The sequence below is a fragment of the Echinops telfairi genome, unplaced genomic scaffold (genome assembly GCF_000313985.2).
Source record: "Echinops telfairi isolate 266 unplaced genomic scaffold, ASM31398v2 ScPeMD7_9;HRSCAF=40, whole genome shotgun sequence".
In the NCBI taxonomy this organism is placed as follows: Eukaryota; Metazoa; Chordata; class Mammalia; order Afrosoricida; family Tenrecidae; genus Echinops; species Echinops telfairi.
The window spans coordinates 80446021-80463418 of record NW_022103906.1 but is presented as its reverse complement, the minus strand read 5'-3'; the positions used below and the strand labels follow the sequence as shown (position 1 = coordinate 80463418).

Below are 17398 nucleotides of genomic sequence, written 5' to 3'. Positions count from 1 at the left end.
ATCCAGGATGTGGAGCGGAGCTGGAGAGTGGGGAGGGTGAAGAGCATTGGGGAGCAAACAATAAATGTGGGAGGGGGAGGGAGCACTAGAATGGATGGTGATGATAGATATACAACTCTTTTTAGTAGTGACAACTATGGAAGTGTATGAGATGTGCATACTCTTATCAAAAATATTACTAAAGAAAAAGAAACCAAATTTGACCAATAGTCACCATGGGTGAAGAAGCAAGAGTTTTTGCTTAGGGGACACTGAGTTTATGTTAATAGTTGTGGAATCATTTGGACAAAGATATAAATAATGGTTGTATTGAAGTATCCTAACCTGCTAACCATGCTGACCTCACTTTTGTATGTTTCCATTGGTTAAGCTTGCTATTTCCCCATTAGTGTCCGAGCCCAGAGCCACCGAATTAAAAAAATTGGTGGGCTGCTGCCCACACCCATAATGAATACCATGGGGAAGGTCCCTAGCTGTTCATCCCCCTAGTCATTGTTTGCAGTTGTAACTGGATGTGAAAAATCACCCCACCCACCCATGGTTTGTTGCTTTATAAACCAGAGTTTGAGTGGCATTCAGACCAAGAGACTTTGAGCCAAGCAAGAGCTAACTCCCAGCCACCGGCTTATAGTAAAGCTCTCATTCGACCAGTTCTGTGTGGTGCTGACTGACTTGGAAACAGGGCACAGCAGTACAACACGCAGCGTATAATCATCCCCCCCTGGCACTGAATTACACACGTACAAGCTGTTGAATTGGAGAATGTTTTGTCACATATATTTTTGCCACAATTAAAAAAGTCACACAAATTACAATGAGTACAAGGAAGATGTTCTAAAATTGATTGTGGTGACAATGGTACAACTCTTCTTGATATGGCGGACCTACTAAATTGTATATGTGGGTGAATTTCCAATAACTCTGTTTTTAAAAAAAAGGAGTGGGGGGAGATTGTGGTGATGATGGTAGACTGCTTCTTGATGTGCCTGAACTATTGAATTGTATGATATGTGAATTACACACCAATAAAAGTGTTGAGGGGGAAAAAAATCAGATTCGTTGTAAAGAAACAAGTAACAATAAATAAGTAAATTTAAAAAGAAACAAGTAACTGACACCCTGTGTGAACTAGAACTAGGACAACATACAGGTAAACGGAATCAGTAGCCTTGCTCTCTGCCAACCACACTCCCAAAGAGACCAGGAAAACATTCCCAACAGCCACAACGGACACAAGTGATTTTATTGAAGCCTCATCCACGGGAATTAAGCCAGGAAATGGCCATTATAACATGTACCATGGGGCATTCAGGGCTGCACCAGTTCCTTCTCCAGCCTTCCCGGCTCGGTGACTTCATAGCCTGCAGTCACTTCCTGCCCAAGTGGGGCCAGGCCTCGGACGACCCTCAGGCACTGCTCAGAGGCTGCTGATCACAGACACTCGGGCGTCCGCCTCCATTACCCCGCAGCTGTCTAATGCATCTGAACCACAAAATGGGCCCTCACTACTGCTCCATCTTCATAAACGGAAGCAGCCTGACAGGAGTCCCCAAGGGCACGAAATACTTGCTTCCAGATCATGTTGAAGGAGAAGGGAAACAATGATGCGCACGTGCTACCGGAGCTCCTGTGGCCGAAATGGCTCATCTGCAGATGTGCTGGGATTAGCCACCCCGCTGATCAATTTGTTGGGCTGCCTTAATTGAAATTTACCATTCGGTTTGAGAGCAGCCAGCAGCGGTGACGACATCAAGGCCATCAGGTTATCCGCCGTGCCAGGCTGGAACTTGGGCCCTCCAGGACAATACACTAGTGCATATTACAGCTGCCTCAGATTCAGGTACCTTTCCAACTTTCTGTTACACTTTCCCAGACAATGTGCTGGTCCCCCAGACTTAGATGGAGGAAAAGTAAAAACATCACAATTAAAGCAATAAGTTAACTAAACAAAAACAACCCGAATTCACTGCCATCAAATCAACGCTGACTCCTGGCAGTTCTCTCGGGCAGGGCAGCCCAACTGCCCTGGGAAGTTCTGTGTCTGTAAGTGTGTAGGAGAGTGGGAAGACTCATCTTTCTCCCTTGGAACCACTGGTGGTTTTGAACAGCTGACCTTGAGGTAGCAGCACAACGTGTAATCCACTATGCCACCAGGCCTCTTAAATGAACTAAAGGAACTGACTGTTGGGAGGAAATATGCAGCTTTTATGGCCCCTCCTCCCAATGGAAAAGCATCTCTGGGAGAACGCCCTGAGTGCAAACAGCACAGACCCAGGCTTCGGGCTGTGCCTGAGCTTGGACTGTCCTAAACCAAAACCAGACCCACTGCCCTGGAGTCCCGGTGACGCCCTGTGGGTCCCCGAGACTGTTTACTGGAGGAGCAAGCCCAGTCTTTCTCCTAAGGGTGCTGGTGGTTTCAAACTGTGGACCACATGGATTGCAGCCCAATGCTTGACCTCTCACCCACCAGGGCACTTCGGTATTGTCCTATTAACACCAGTGCAAGTGAGTGCAGAGGAACTGAAGCACTTGACAATCTACTGAATGGCCTTACAAAGTGAATGGAGACGCCCAAGGCCATGACCAGAAGTATCTGTCTTTCTTAGCCAGAGACTTTCAGGGAAGCAGGAGGTTCAGGTGTCACCCCTGAGAAGTCCACCCAACAACAGAACTATGGCCTGATTGCGAAGTCAGCTGGCTGATTCTTGGCTTGTCCCCTTACACTTTTTGATGGGAATATACAGAGCCAAACAAGCACCAGTTGGAGTTTCTACATGTCCATCCAATGGCATGGGTTAGACCCTCGTTCTGAATTCTTCCTCCCTCATTAACATAAAGCTCCTGTCCGATCTTTCCAGTTAGTGTTCTCGATCTGAGCCAATACAGACAGGTCTTTAAAAAGCAAAAGCACTCAAGAAGGGAAGCAAAACTATTGTCTGCTTTTGAGATTGTTAGGTAGCCAAGACAGAAAGTGAGGGGGTTGTCCCTCCCATGCCTGTCCAGGGCAAGGGCAACACCCCCACCACCACCACCCCACCACCACACACAGACCCCTGCCAGCACTGAGATGTTTCCAATGCCACTGGATCCAAGGACTTTCTACCCACTGGCCTGTGATCTTCTACATTCGGCGTCATTGCATGTGTTTCGTGAGTCTGAAGAGGACTTTATAGATTAGTATCAGACATATGGGCTAATATCGGACTTATGGACTTGATCTGGACTGAGCTGGGATGTTTTCTCAGTGTTTAATTGCTCTTGTATATAAGGTTCTTTCTTATACACACACATGTGTCCATGGATTTGTTTCTCTATTCTACCCAGACTAACACACGCTGTAAACAAACTGGCAGCTGGCAGTGCTCTCTGTCCTACAGGGAGACCTAAGAGGAGAGTGGTCTGGTGGTGAATCTGCAACTGCTCACTGGACTAAAGCAGCCCAGTTGGGCGGCGCAGCAGCAAAGGATTGCTGTTCCTGGTCCAGAACCCTGACTGTGCATGGATTTACTGGCAGATGGGCCAGTAAATCTTCCTAGTTGGTGCTGCCCAATCTCTCCTAACCTCCTTCCTCAAAGACACCAAGCAATAGCTTGACACTTAGGAATAACATGGTCTAACTGTGACTAGAGACTGCAATCCTCAGAGCAAGTAGAGAGAATAAACCAACACTTAAAACTAACCCTCAGGAGACTGACACAAAAGACGCAGATGCACTGGAAAGATGCACTGCCAATAGCTGTTACGTGTCATAATTGCCCCACTTGCCCCACGACACCCTACATGCTTAAGTCCCTATGTAGTTTTATATGGGCAACCTTTCCTTATAACAGAGCCAGCTATAGATGCGAAGTGCCCTTCGTACAGGCATATGCCATAAGAGTAGCCCAATGCTGAGAGGCCTTCCATCAATATGGGCTTATCCAGGCCTGAGTGGAAGAAAACTAACTCCCTTGTGCCTTCTTGTAGATCTAGTTCTAAAAACTTGGAAGGACAGGTCCCCCAATTCCCAGCCCCAGCCAGTCTGGAAAGGCCCCTCCCCAGTAATTCTCTCTAGCCCTATTGCCGCTAAAGTTCTGTTAGGTAGACAGATAGGAGTTGTCCCTCTCTATGCCAAGGCAGCCCCTGCAGGAGGTGGCAGCAAAGAATCAGGCAAGCCCAGACTAAAGGGCATGCGCAAATTCAAGCTCTGAGCCAGAAAGCCAGTACACCTAGGTGGGCTCCAATCTAGGCCACCTGGGCTTAATTCAGCCAATGGGTCAACCAACACCATCGACCATGCCTCCCAGTGGAAGGCCCTAAAAAAGGATGGAACTTCAAGACCACCATCCTCGTCTCCAGCTGCTCTTCTGAGGTTCCACGGCCGGGCCGTGGTCTCTCTCTGGCTTGTGTTCAGCTTACTGCAATGCCTGAAATTGCTTCGATCCTTTAAAAAACTCACTTGGATCACAAACTAGGCTGTGGCGTGAATTCTTTCTCGTACGAATCCAAGGACTGAGGTATTTCTCACTTGAGGAATCCAACAGTTCCAGGAGAGAGTACATGGATCCACCATTCACTGGGAAAGCTGTGGAAGCCCTTGGAACCAGGTCCCTCAGACTCAGATAGAATGGAGCAAGATACGCACACATGTGAATCATTAGGCGGCCTTAAGATGGTGTTTCGTAGGCACCCTGAGACAGATAAGTGCTCTGCAGAAAACCTTACCTCAAACCCACCAGTCTTTAGGTTAATAAGTGCTATGACACAACTCCTGTGTTTAAAGTATGGTAAGCTTGCAGGCGATGCCTGTCAATCCAGTGTTGACAAATGCCTCCTGAGATTTCCTTTGAAATCTTCCGATGTGAGACTAACCCATAACTTCCATGGACATTGCTATCCCATAGCTCTTGCCCAGCCTTATCTAAAAGGTTCACCTACTTTGTCTCTTTCAGGAGTCGTCAGATTACCAAGAACACTGAGCCAAGATTGCCAATCCCAGGATCACTAATGCCTGACCACCTCAATCCCATCCACCATGGGCCCCTATGTGAATGACAACACCAACAACCCCTCCCAATAGAGCAGGAAGGATGTGGATCCAAAGCCCCATTTCATGTCCACTTGTCAGCAGGAAGTAGCCAGAAGACTGTCTCCACCCAGTATCCCCCAATAATTTGGCTCCATACTCCTTCAGTGGGGAAAGGTAACTAGATTAGGGATAAAGGGGGGTTGTCTCCCTGAATGCCTGCACTAGTGGAAACTGGCTGGCAGGGCCCAAATAAAGGGAGTGGAGAGAAATCAGGCACACTAATTAGGCTCATGGGAAAATCCAAACTGAGCATGCACAGACCCAGGCCACCTAGGCCCAGGTGGGAGCAATATTGCATCATACAGGTGCGCCTAACTCAGCCAATCAGGTCGGCCAGTACCCTCAAGCATACCCCTGCCCCCAAATGGGGCTGGGAGGGAATAAATACCAGACTGAGGGCGAGCCACGCCATTGTTCGGGTGCTCTCCTGCAGGTCGGGGGTGAGATTCCCCGTGTGTGGGTACACACACCCGAGAGCCTGCTCACGGCTTGCTTGGGATTTCCTGTTCTTGGTTCCACACCCTTGACTCCTCGTGCTGGCTCCTGTTCCGGTATTCCTTTCACATGGGTCTTCGAGCTCCCATTTTCATTATCAAACTTTCGCACAACCCCCACCATGCAGCCCTGCACACTTTCCAGAAATAGCGTGTACTTTTTGAGACTGTGATACCTGAAGCTCCCCTTTCCCTCATAAAAGTTACTTGGATTTACCAAAGTGCTCCTTTCCCAGAACCGAGGTAAACCACCCCAGAAGCCTAACATAGTCATAGAAGAGGAGACCTTGGCACCATCACTATTATTCTGTTGATCATGATGTTACTGACTCGTCCCGTGGTGAGGATTTTGGTTTTCTTTTCATTGAGTTGTGATCCATACTGAAGACTGCAATCCTTGATCTTCATCAGCAAGTGCTTCAAGCCCTCCTCACTTCCACCCAGCAAGGTTTTTTAGTAAGCCTTCCTCGAATCCTGATACCGCACCCTTCATATAAGTGAGGCTCTCTGCTATTTGCCCAACATATAGAATGAGTAAGTATGGTGAGCAGACACACCCTGATGGCACACCTTCCTGACTGTAAAGCATGCAGGATTCCTGTCCACTCCATACCCCTTCAAGTCTTGACTCTCCTTCATCTTCCACTTCTTAAGTGAATACAGCACCGTCTGCCCCAGGTGCTTCTGTGCAAGTCAATCAGCTTTTACCTTCCTTTGAGCTCCGCCAATTCTTGCAGGTTTGGGGAAAGGGAGGTTGGAACCTATGCCTTCTCCTTGTGCACACCTTACTCTCATCTGTCAGGCAAGGAAAAGGCCTCTTAACAGCACAGAACCATCTTTTCAGAGCTCCTAAGAGGAACCATAAAACACAATCCATACAGCACCACTGCCCTGTTTTGTTCTGGGAACTGTGCCCTGACACAAAACCACAAGTCATAAATACGTAAACAACCACTTTCTGAGTCATCCAACAGAGAATGGGCTCCTCTGCTGCCCAGCCCAGCCCTGGGGGGAAACGGGCAGAGCCGGCCTTGTTTGTTTTTTAAGATCTTGTTTTCAGTGGTGACATCTGAAAGGCTTTACAGCAAATATTCTCTAGACAAACATCACTCGGTGCTGCCTAAATGATTAGGAGCACCTACGCTTTGGGCAGGAGAGTTTCTCAAGGTTCTGAGAGGAGGACTAGGATCCAGACTCCGAGAAAGAGTCTTTGAAGACACCTGACCTGCACAGGCTGCCATCTCTTATGGTTACTTCCTGGGTGGCTGTGAAAGTCAGAGGGATGAAGCCTTCGCTGTCAGCAGAGAGAAGGATCCAGAGGGAGTCTGCAAAGGAAAACAAACATACAGGAAACTTATTCTGAGACGACAGCGAAAAACATGACTAAGAAGTTGGCTTTCCTGAGATGAGGGATCTAGTAGTTTAATGATATTGAACCTGGTTCTCAGAAGGTTTTAACAGAAAATGGGGTGACAGGGGGACTATTGCCTCTACTGGGGGTCAAGGTTATAGCAGGGAGGGGCTGCTGATCACTTACACCCACCCCCAAGCTGATTACTCGGGCACAGTGAAGGGACATACATTTCGCCCAGGCTGCCCATTTATCTATCACTCAGCCCTTGTGCACGCAAAGGATTGTGTTGGGCTTGTGTCTGAGCACCCCCTCCCTAATCGCCGCACTGCTGACCAAACCAGGTGAACTGGACAGCCGCTTTGAGGAGGGGTCTTCTTAACCCTTGAGAGCCACACCAACCACCAGAAACCCAGGGACGTCCCGAGTCTGCTCTACAGGGGCCCAGATCACCCTGAAGGCCTGTTCCAGGCCACCCATGGGCCACTAGCTTAACACAGGCTGGGACTAGTTCTGATTTTTCCCCCCTGATTCTTAAGTCCAGTGTGTCTCGGTGATTTCACTCCTGAAAGTCTATGCTTCTTAAATATAAAATACAAAATACTTAACAGTTTTTTCTTTTTTGTGTGTTTTTTTTTTTCATTTTAATTTTTTAAAATGCTATTTAAAATGGTCAAAAGTTGGAAAAATCAACTGTCAAAAAAAACCCCATGGTAATAAAAGAGATAGAGGAAGAGAGAGAAAATATGGGAATGCAAAATATGCTATACTTCAGCATAGCATATCAGTCCCACCCATTAAAAAGGACAATTATGATAATAAATGTGTCAAATGTTTAAAATACTGATACAATGTTAAGGCGGGGGAAGGAAAGAAAGTTTTATGTTCACCCTGATGGCTGGAATGAAAGAAAACCAGCACCCTTTATGTCTGTGCACGGGCAGAACTCAGTCCCTCGCCATCTGCGTGCCCTTCGTGCCCAAGCTGGCTGCGCGTGGCAACTCCTCTAAGAAACATGCCACTATCCCACTATCATCTTTGCATTTTAGTATAAAAGCATTGTGAGGTTTGGGTTATTTCCTGGTGATCTAGTGCTTCGTAACTCTTTTCTAGTTATTCCAAATGAACATTGACATTTTCCAGCTAGACTATCAATTGTCTAAGGGCAGAACCTAGATATTTCCATGAGCTTAGACACCTGCAATAGGCCTACTCAACGCATACAGTAGGCAAATAATTTGTAAATTATCTAGTGAACCATGCAGTAATTGATTACCCTTTATTTTCATTATTATCTAAAGCTGAAGGTGGAGGGAGAGGGGGCGGGAGAGCTGGGGAGGGAGCTTTCTGCTGTAACCTACCTCGCCAGTGCATTTCAATGAGAGAGAGGTCAAAGGTCTGCTGGAGCACACTGAGCCTGAGCTTGCCATGGCAGAGCAGCATGGCCCTTCTCTCAACAACAGCACCTACAGAATAAGGCTTCTCCAAACAGAGAGAAGACGGTTGTTAAAGAGACTGCAGAAGCAATGGAGCTAACATTTCTTAAGAGTACAATGGATAAAAGGTTCTTTTGTCGTTCCCTTTTATAGATTCTAATCTATTATCACTTTTAACTTCAGTTTTAAATACGGTGAGGGTTCTATGCTGCTGAAAGTGCAGAAGAACACACAGCTTCTAGTTTTCTCTTCCTATTGCTCTGATCTTTTCCCAGGACTCTGTCTTTGGCACCAGGGGTTGGCTCTCCTGAGGGAATGACTAAGGACATGACAAGCCAGTAGCCTAAAGACCAAGGATAAACACACTGTGATCAAAAATTCACGCCGCTTACAGAAAGTATAAATAAAAGAAAATGTTTAAATTTTACAGATTAAAAATGGAATCATCTTGAAAAATGGCTTAGAAAAATGGCTTCAAATATCCCTGCAGGAAAAAAGTATAAAAATTGCCATTTCAATTTCAGACACATTAAGAGCTCAAAGACATACTCATCAAACAGGAGGGGGAAAAACCCCAGTAACTTCTAATTACATAATATTAAAGATTTTAAAAACTTCATATAAGTATGTGAAGAGCAGTTTTGTTTTGTTTTTTAGTGAATGAGTGAGTGAATTAGAGAGTGAGTCAGTGAATGAGAGTGAGTGAGTGAGTGAGTGAGAGCGTGGAGAGCAGTTTTATAAGTAAATTACATCTATCTCATTTTGTTATTAAATAGATCACTACTCAGTATGTGACAGCCACTGTGTTGAGCAAGCGGATTTCAACTATGGAAGATGAGCTACTGAAAAAAATGTATACTAGTGAGGTTTTAAATAAAGTCACAAGCAACTAATTTATTTAATTCTTATGAAATGTGACTTCTGAAAAATCCTTGTTTCTGATTTTTCTTTTCTTTTTTTCCTATTACAAAAAGAATACACATGTGATAAAAAAAATTATGATGCTGACAGTAAAACCCTCCAATTTTCTACTCTTCAGAGATAACCATTAATAACCTAACTGGCCTACTTCATTAGAACAAAAATGAGAAATTGAAAAGTCAAGAAAACACATTATTTTAACTTTAGTTTAAAGCAGTATTTGATTTAATAGGTACAAAATGGTTAAAAAATAACATGTGTGTCATTGTTTGATAAAATTGTTTAAAACAAAATTAAAAATTAGGTGATATATTCTAACTTTTGGATTAACAAAGCACGTCACCAGAGCATAGGAAAAAGCAGTGAAGCATTGCTAATAGCCAGAAGGTGAAAGCAACTCAAACGTCTGTCAGCTGAAAAATGGACAAGCAAGAGGAAGGCGACCCACAGAATGGATTATGGGCCATCAACAGGAATGGCACTCGGATGAACCCCACAACACGACCCTGGGACACATGACACAAAGTGAAAGAGCCCACACACAACAAAGACCACACACTAGAGGATTCCAAAAATAAGATACGAATGGTCCACAGTAGGGAAGCCAATAGAGCCAGAAAATAAATTAGTGATTGTCTATAAAGATATTAAGGAGCCCCTGGGGGTGCTGTCCAGTAAGGTCAAATTGGCTGCTAATCTCCAGGTTCAGTGGTTCAAATCCACCAGCCTCTCCATGAGAGAAAGGTGAGGCTGGCTCCTCTCCTAAGCATGTACGCCCCTCAGCAATCCTCCATGGGGGCACTATTCAGGGGCCGAGGGTTTGTTTGGGTTGTGGTAGAGCAGCGGTTCTCAGCCTGGGGGTCGAACGACCCTTTCACAGGGGTCACCCGATTCATAACAGTAGCAAAATGACAGTGATGAAGTAGCAACGAAAATCACGTGATGGTTGAGGGGTTCACCGCCACATGAGGAACTGCATGAAAGGGTCGCAGCCTGAGGAAGGTTGAGAACCACTGTGGTAGAATAGTACAGGTTAGCAAAACCAGAAGGACACAGGGTCTCTTTTAAAAAAATTATGATTATTATTTTAAAAAATCATTTTATTGGGGCCCTTACAGCTCTTATAATATTCCATACACCCATTGTGTCAAGCATATTTGTACCAATGTTGCCATAATCATTTCCAAAACATTTTCGACTGGAGCCCTGGGTCTCAGCACCTCAGTTTCACCTCCCCACAGGGTCTCTTTTTGAGGTGATGAGAATATTCTACCATTGACTGTGGTGATAGGATGTTTTATATGTTTCATAACAAAAACTATTTTGTGTTTTAAAGTATTTTTCAGTTCTTCTAAAAACACATACCCTTGAGTCGGTTTTAAGAGAAAATGAACTAAAGTACCTAGTAATTATTTAAACAGTAATTTACATGCTTACTTGTCACTCATTTCAAATCTACTTTCTATAAGTTATTTAAAACATGAATACCAAGCAATCTCTAGCTTCCAAACATCTGACTTGCACACAACCTGTAGTTAAGAGGCAATCTTTGCAAGGCCTATGATATTAAAATGTCAAGGTACACACAGTAGTGGTTTAGAATAACCAAGGGGTGCAAATTTGCATATGAACTAAAGCACTATTATGACTATGTTATTTAAGTTAAAAATGTCTTAACATGTCTAGAGGGTTTTTTTAATGCATCAAAAGGTACAGTGCACATATACGAAGACAAACATTTGACTGACATTAGATGGGAACCATACCTAACTGCTCTAAAAGGAGCCATGGTGGCACAGTGAGTTATGAGTTGGGCTGCTAACCACAAGGTCAGCAGTTCAAATCCAGCAGTTGTTCCACAGAAGGAAGATGAGACTTTCTACTCTCATAAAGAGATCAAATCTCAGAAACTCACAGGGGCAGTTCTGCTCCTGTCCTAGAGGGTCGCGATGAGTTGGCATCAACTCAATGGCAGTGAGTCACTGTTCCAACTTCTGTACAAATTCGGCTTAAAGACAAATTTAGGAATGGGATTTGTTTCTTATCCAGGGACAGGACAGCTTGTCTATATGACCACTGTAACATGGCCAGAAAACAAAAGTATGTTCTCATTCAAACAGTAAAGGAAATACAAGTGAATGAAAGTGAAATACCACTGCACACTCATCAGGTTGGTGAGGATGTGTGGAAAAGGAACGACTCATGTGTTGCTGGTGCACATGTGACGATGCGCTGTGAAGTTAATAACTGAAAGGCAATCTGACAGCTCTATTAAAGCAGAAATGTATATACTCTTTAGATTTGCACTTCCACGTCTGAGAACCAATCCAACAGAAATCAAAGTGCTGATACAAATGGACACATAAAAGAGACTGAATATTTTGCAGCACTCTTTGGAATGGGCAAGAATTAAAAGAAATGTCCATCAACAAAGACAAGGCTGAATAAGCAATGTATTCTCAGCATGAAGGGACTCAGTTAAGAAGAACTCACTGCTATCCAGTCAATGCCAATTCAGGGACCCTGTAGAACGGCCCCTGTGGGCTTCTGAGACTGTAACTCTTTACAGGAGTAGAAAGGCTGACCTTGAGGGCCACAGCCCAACGCTGAACCACGATGCTCACAGAAGACTTCCTCAGCATGAAGGAACGAGGACAGGCCCCCCCCAGGATCCCATGGTTGTAAGCCAACGACAAATCTCCACACACCTGTATATACACGTGCAGACAGATGTCTGTGTGAGACTTTTACTATGGAGGGAAACACAAGGATCCACATTAAACTGCTGGTCAAAGTGGCTTATGGAAGCAGAGTCAGGATCAAGTCCAAAGGGATGGAAAGCATTTCATGACCTCCTTATGCCATATTACATATTTGTGTGTGTGTGTGTGTGTGTGTGTGTGTGTGTGCGCACCCACTGCCATCAAGTTGATTCCGACCCTATAAAAGGTTTCAAGGCTATCAATCCTTAGGGGAACAGATAGCCTCATCCGTCTCCCTTGGAGCAGCTGGTGGGTTTGAACTGCCAACCTTGCAGCTGGCAATCCAACACTTAACAACAGCACCACCATATCCACACAGAAATAGATGTGTGAAAAATAAAGATTTTTTTTTTTTAGAGAGAGGAGTATCTGTCTTGTGTAAGGAATGGGTTTTGGCAACTAAGCCATTATAAGAAATCATTATTTTTCTAAATACAAAACGGCCAGAGCAAACGCAGTTGTTCATTTTTTCGCACTAGGCCCAGGGTAAAATGATGGCCAATGTGTGCCCATCTGGGTGGCAGGTGGGTAACCTACAACTGACCCGAAGAGCTGTAACAATAGCCCATAATACAACACGCCCAGTGCCCTTAAGTTCAAGAAGAGCAACCCTTTCCTTATCAGTAAGTTTTTCTTGCAGCCCCCGCTGGCTGCATGACCGGGGGTAGCACCTCAAAGAAGTTACCTGGCAAACGATGTGCACGTAAGGGGGATCCTGAGAGCGAGGGTACCCTGCAGGCGGCTTCTTCCCATGATGCAGACAGCTCGTGAGCTCATACAGGTTTTGCTGCATTTCGCTCAGACTCCTCGACAGGACTTCCAGTTTCTTAAATAACATCTGGTAAGCTTCCTTTTCCTTTCCTAAGTTCGTTCTTTGAGGCAAATTAGGAGGCTCTGGCGGCGAGTGGCCAGCCTGTACTGGTGAGGCCTCAGGGGAGCCTCCGGGTCTGGGCTTTGCCAGGGAGCGGCTAACAGGTTCCGCATCCAGCGTGTCCAGGGCCACGGAGCCTTCGTGGAGGCTGGACGGAGGAGGACTTCTGATTTCTTGAATCAGCGTTCTTCCAGGGCTTCCACTCTGACTCCTGGTCCGAGCTGTCAGGAAGAGCTCTCTGTTTTGGTGACAAAAGTCGGGGCAGAGACTTTCCATCGCTTTTCTCTGATTGGTTTTAGAGAGCAGCGCGCTGAAGGGAGCGTCGCCGCTCTGGGTTTCGCTGGAGGTCCCCGGAGACGCCTCTTCCAATGTGACTTCTCTAACCACCAAGCGAATGATATACTGGTCAGACTTGGATGAAGGAAGAAATGCCACGTCAGTGGGCTTTTGCATGCCGACCAAAATTAATAGCAATTTCCCTGTCAGGAATGTTAAGCCTTTGGGTCTCTCGTTGCTCTCTAGGCGGACCTGCTGAATGTTCGGCATGGAGGAGGGAATGACAGAATAGACCCAGATGGTGCTACAGGTGCTGGAAGCCACCGCCACCACCTGCGCTTGCAGATGGAACGCGATGAGATCAGGAGCCAGAATGCCTGGGAGGGTGACTTTCCTGGTCATGGTGGCCTCTTTCCCGAAGGTCACGAGGACCAAATGGGAAGAATCCTGGCCAGTTCCTGTCAGGTCGTCCTTCCTCCGGAGACAGAGGAGAGAACCGTTCTCAGCGCCAGACCTACTGAAACGTATGTGAGTTAGATCCAGAGGGTCTGAGGAGGGAGAAGAAAAGGAGGAAGAAGCTGTTGGTTCAGAACTTGTTGTAGAAGCACTCGCCCCTTTACCCAGAGAGGGCCCGGCACCGGTCACTGGTGAGGTACACAGGTACGTGTCTTTACCACTGGCCGGCACGTCAAACGCCTCCGAGGCATTTAAGCCACAAATTTGATCTAGTGGAAGCTCGGTGGCGACTGCCACCTGGGAGTTCACAGTGGCTCCGATGGCACGGACGTAGCTGTCCACGCCAAACACTGGGCAGAAGGAGCACCGGTGCAGCGTCTTCTGTGCACTATCCCAAATGTACGAATGCAGGCTCCTGCCCACCGCCACCACCAGCCTCTGGCCGTCCCGGGTCCAGCACGCACAGTGAATGTGGCCCTGCGCGCTGGTATCCACCTTCACCCGAGAACTGTCCCGGTGAACGTCGTGGAAAATGGACACGTCCTGCGCCGTCAACACCGTCAGGACCGCACTTTGGGGGTGCCACAGACAGCCTTGGGGAAGCACTGGGAGTGACTCTCTGATGTCACAGGTCTGAGACATCAGCCATCGGCTCCTCTCCGCAGTGCTGGGCCACACCTGCCACACGGTGATGTGCTTCTTGTGCTGGACGGCAAGTAGAGCCCGCGTGTCAGCTGTGGCAGGCGGGGCCCAGGACAGCCCGTAGATGTGTTCAAACTGTCCGATGACCTTTGAGGGCCCAAACTTGACCTCGCCGTGATGAAGCTGTACATCGGTCAAGACCACGTGGCTCCCATCAGTCCAGGCCAGGCCATGAGTTGGGTGTATTGCTTGATACAACGCATTCAGTCCGGTCCTGAGAAGTCTTCCTTTGCCCAACTCCATCCTTTCTGGGAAAAGTTATCTGAAATAATTCAGAATATGTTACATGATGAGAAAATAATCAGACCAATTCGGAACGTAGGGCAGTTTATAAGACAGCTGGCTTGGGCAGCTCGTAGGTCAACATTGTGGGGGGCACTATCCTGGGCACTGGAAACAGAAACTGTCCTGGTGAACTTTAACGATAGCAACAAAAAGACTCCAGCACCATATTCAGAAAAAACCAGGCCAGAGGAATAAGCCATTGTTGTCGCTTACTAAACACAGTAGGTAAGAATGTACTGTTACTGCTCTTTTCTCATCAACTGCTTACGATGCGGAAGCCAGGCGTCACACCCGGCTACCCAAGCCTAGCTTACCCACCACTGTTTAATGCCAGGAGAGAGGGAGGAGGAGGCTTCTGTAATGGGGGAATAGGGCTGCTTCCCCAAGACTCAGATAAAAGAAGATTGGCCCGCAAACCAAGAAGGGTACTCAAAATATGGCAAAGGATTGAGCTAATACCAAGGGCTCAAGCAGAAAGAAAACGTTTTGAAAATGATGATGGCAACCTAAGTACAAATGAGTTTGAAGCAATGGATGTATGGATTGTTTTTGGTTTTTAAAAATTATTTTATTGGAGGCTCGTACAACTCTTATCACAATCGATGTATGGATTGTTATAAGAGCTGTAAGAGCCCCCAGTAAAATGATTAATTAATTTTAAAAAGGGAATTAATCAATAAACATTAAAATATATACATGGCAAAGGATTACCACTGGGATGACATTATTCACAAATTTAATTTAACCCACAGGTACCTTTCTAACTTCTAGATCACTCCATCAGTTGTAGCAACACATCAACAGGGAGCTGCCAGAAACTCAAACTGGATTCAGAAGAGAATGAGGATATTATTGCCAATGTCAGACTGCTCTTGGCTAAAAGCAGGGAATACCAGCGAGATGTGCTTTCTTCACTGTGCAAAGACATTTGCCAGTGTGGAACTAGTAAAGTAGAGACAATGCAAAGAATAGCAGTTCTAGAACACTTCATTGTGCTCATGTGGAACCTGTACATATGCCAAGAGGCAATCGTTCAAACAGAATAACGGGACATTATGTGGTTTCAAATTGGAAAAGATGCGTAGCCTTTCACCATACCTACTCATTCTGAATGCTGAGCAAATACTCCAAGAAGCCAGACTGCGTGGAGAAGAATGCGGCATCGGGATGGGAAGGAGGCTCATTAATACAACCTTTCTTGCAGAAAGCCCAGAGACTTGAAGCGCTGGCTGATGAACAGCAATGACCAGAGCTTTCAGTGAGGACACCCCACTGCGAAGAGACAGAAGTCCTCAGAACTGAACCAGTGCACAATACCGTGACCAACAGAAGACAGACGGAAAAGACGGAAGCTGTCCAAGATTTTACCTTCCTTGAGGCCACAACCAATGCCCAGGGAAACGGCAGTCAAGAGCACAAATGGCAAATCTGCTGCAAAAGACCTCTTCAAGAGTGTGAAAAGGCAAAGATGTCAGGCAGCTGTCTAAGGTGCGCCTGACCCAAGTCGCAGTCTTTGCAGTCACCTTAAATGCATGCACAAGCTGGAGAATGACTATAGACAAAAGAAGAATTGATGGCTTTGCATTTTGGTGTGGCAAAGAATGCTAAATAAACTGAGGACTGCCGGAAGCACAAACAGACCTGTCTTGGCAGAAGGACAGCCAGAATACTCCTTAGGAGAGATGATAGGGACGCTTCATCTCACATTCTCGGGACATGTTATTAGAAGAGACCGGTCCCTGGAAAGGGACATGGTGCTTGGCACAGGGTCAGTGGAGAAGAGGAAGACCCTTAACTGACACAATGGCCCGTCAGAGAAGAGAAACATACATTTTTTTTCACTAACATGAGGAACAGAGAACTGGCAACTGAGGAGAAAGCAGAGGCAATGCTTACAGTCCATCTGTCACCAGGCTGTCAAGTAGAGCAGAACCTGAAGTCACTCTGGGAAGTCAGGGTTGTAATAGACTCACAGCCTGATGATATCCTGCAAACATCACCTAGATGTTACCTGGAGTTGCTGGTCACATTAGAAGAAACCAAGGAAATGAACATGTCCCCCAGGCACCACAGATGGTCCTGGTCACCACCTTTGCCACAATCTTGTGAGGTAGGAACTATGCTAGATTGAGAAAGAGGCAGCCGCAAAGTTAAGACACACGCCACTCACATCTTACACCAACCAAAACTCCAGATGGATGAAAGATTTACATGTGTAAACATTTATGCATTTGTATAAGAGATTTAGTCAACAGACAAAACAAAAACAACCTATTTTTCAGAGAACTATAGGCGGATTGCAAGTTGGGCTATTAACCACAAGACCAGCAGTTCAAAACCACCAGCTGCTGTGCAGGAGAAAAATAAAGCTTTGTACTCTTGTGGAGTTACAGTCTTGGACACCCACGAGGGCAGTTCTACCCTGTCATACAGGGTCACTGTGAGTCGGAACCAAGTCCACAGCAGCGAGTTTTGAACAGACATACTCAAGAGGCCCCAGTGGCTGCTAACTGCAAGGTCAGCGGCTGAAACCCACCAGCCACTCCGGGGGAGAAAGATGAGGCTGTCTGCGCTCATAAGGCTCAAGGCTTCACTGCGAATCACAAGTGACGTGAGGGCAGTGGCTATGGTTGGCTTTTGGCTTACAGAAATGTACAGGGACATCTGAAAGGACGCTTGCTGCAGCATGATCTGTAACTGAAAAACCCAGATGTAATGAAAATAGTTAAATGCAAAATAAGCTCCATGGTGACAGACATGGAAAATGTTCCCTCAA

At 46.1% G+C, this 17398-nt stretch overlaps 1 protein-coding gene across 2 annotated transcripts in view; it reads right to left on the bottom strand.

Moving 5' to 3' along the window:
• Nucleotides 1-6653: 6653 nt before the first annotated feature.
• The window catches only part of LOC101643337 (WD repeat and coiled coil containing), an 18750-nt gene continuing 8005 nt past the window's right edge, over nt 6654-17398 (bottom strand). Inside the window, exons 2-4 of one of the 2 annotated variants that reach the window (XM_013004357.3) lie at nt 12718-14599; nt 8275-8395; nt 6654-6887 (exon numbers count right to left, since the gene is read on the bottom strand). In XM_013004357.3, the coding sequence (XP_012859811.3) occupies nt 6745-6887; nt 8275-8395; nt 12718-14580 (2127 nt within the window). In that variant the 5' untranslated portion in view covers nt 14581-14599 and the 3' untranslated portion in view covers nt 6654-6744. The remainder of the gene's footprint in view (nt 6888-8274; nt 8396-12717; nt 14600-17398) is intronic. The other variant, XM_045286868.1, reaches the window with a different exon arrangement.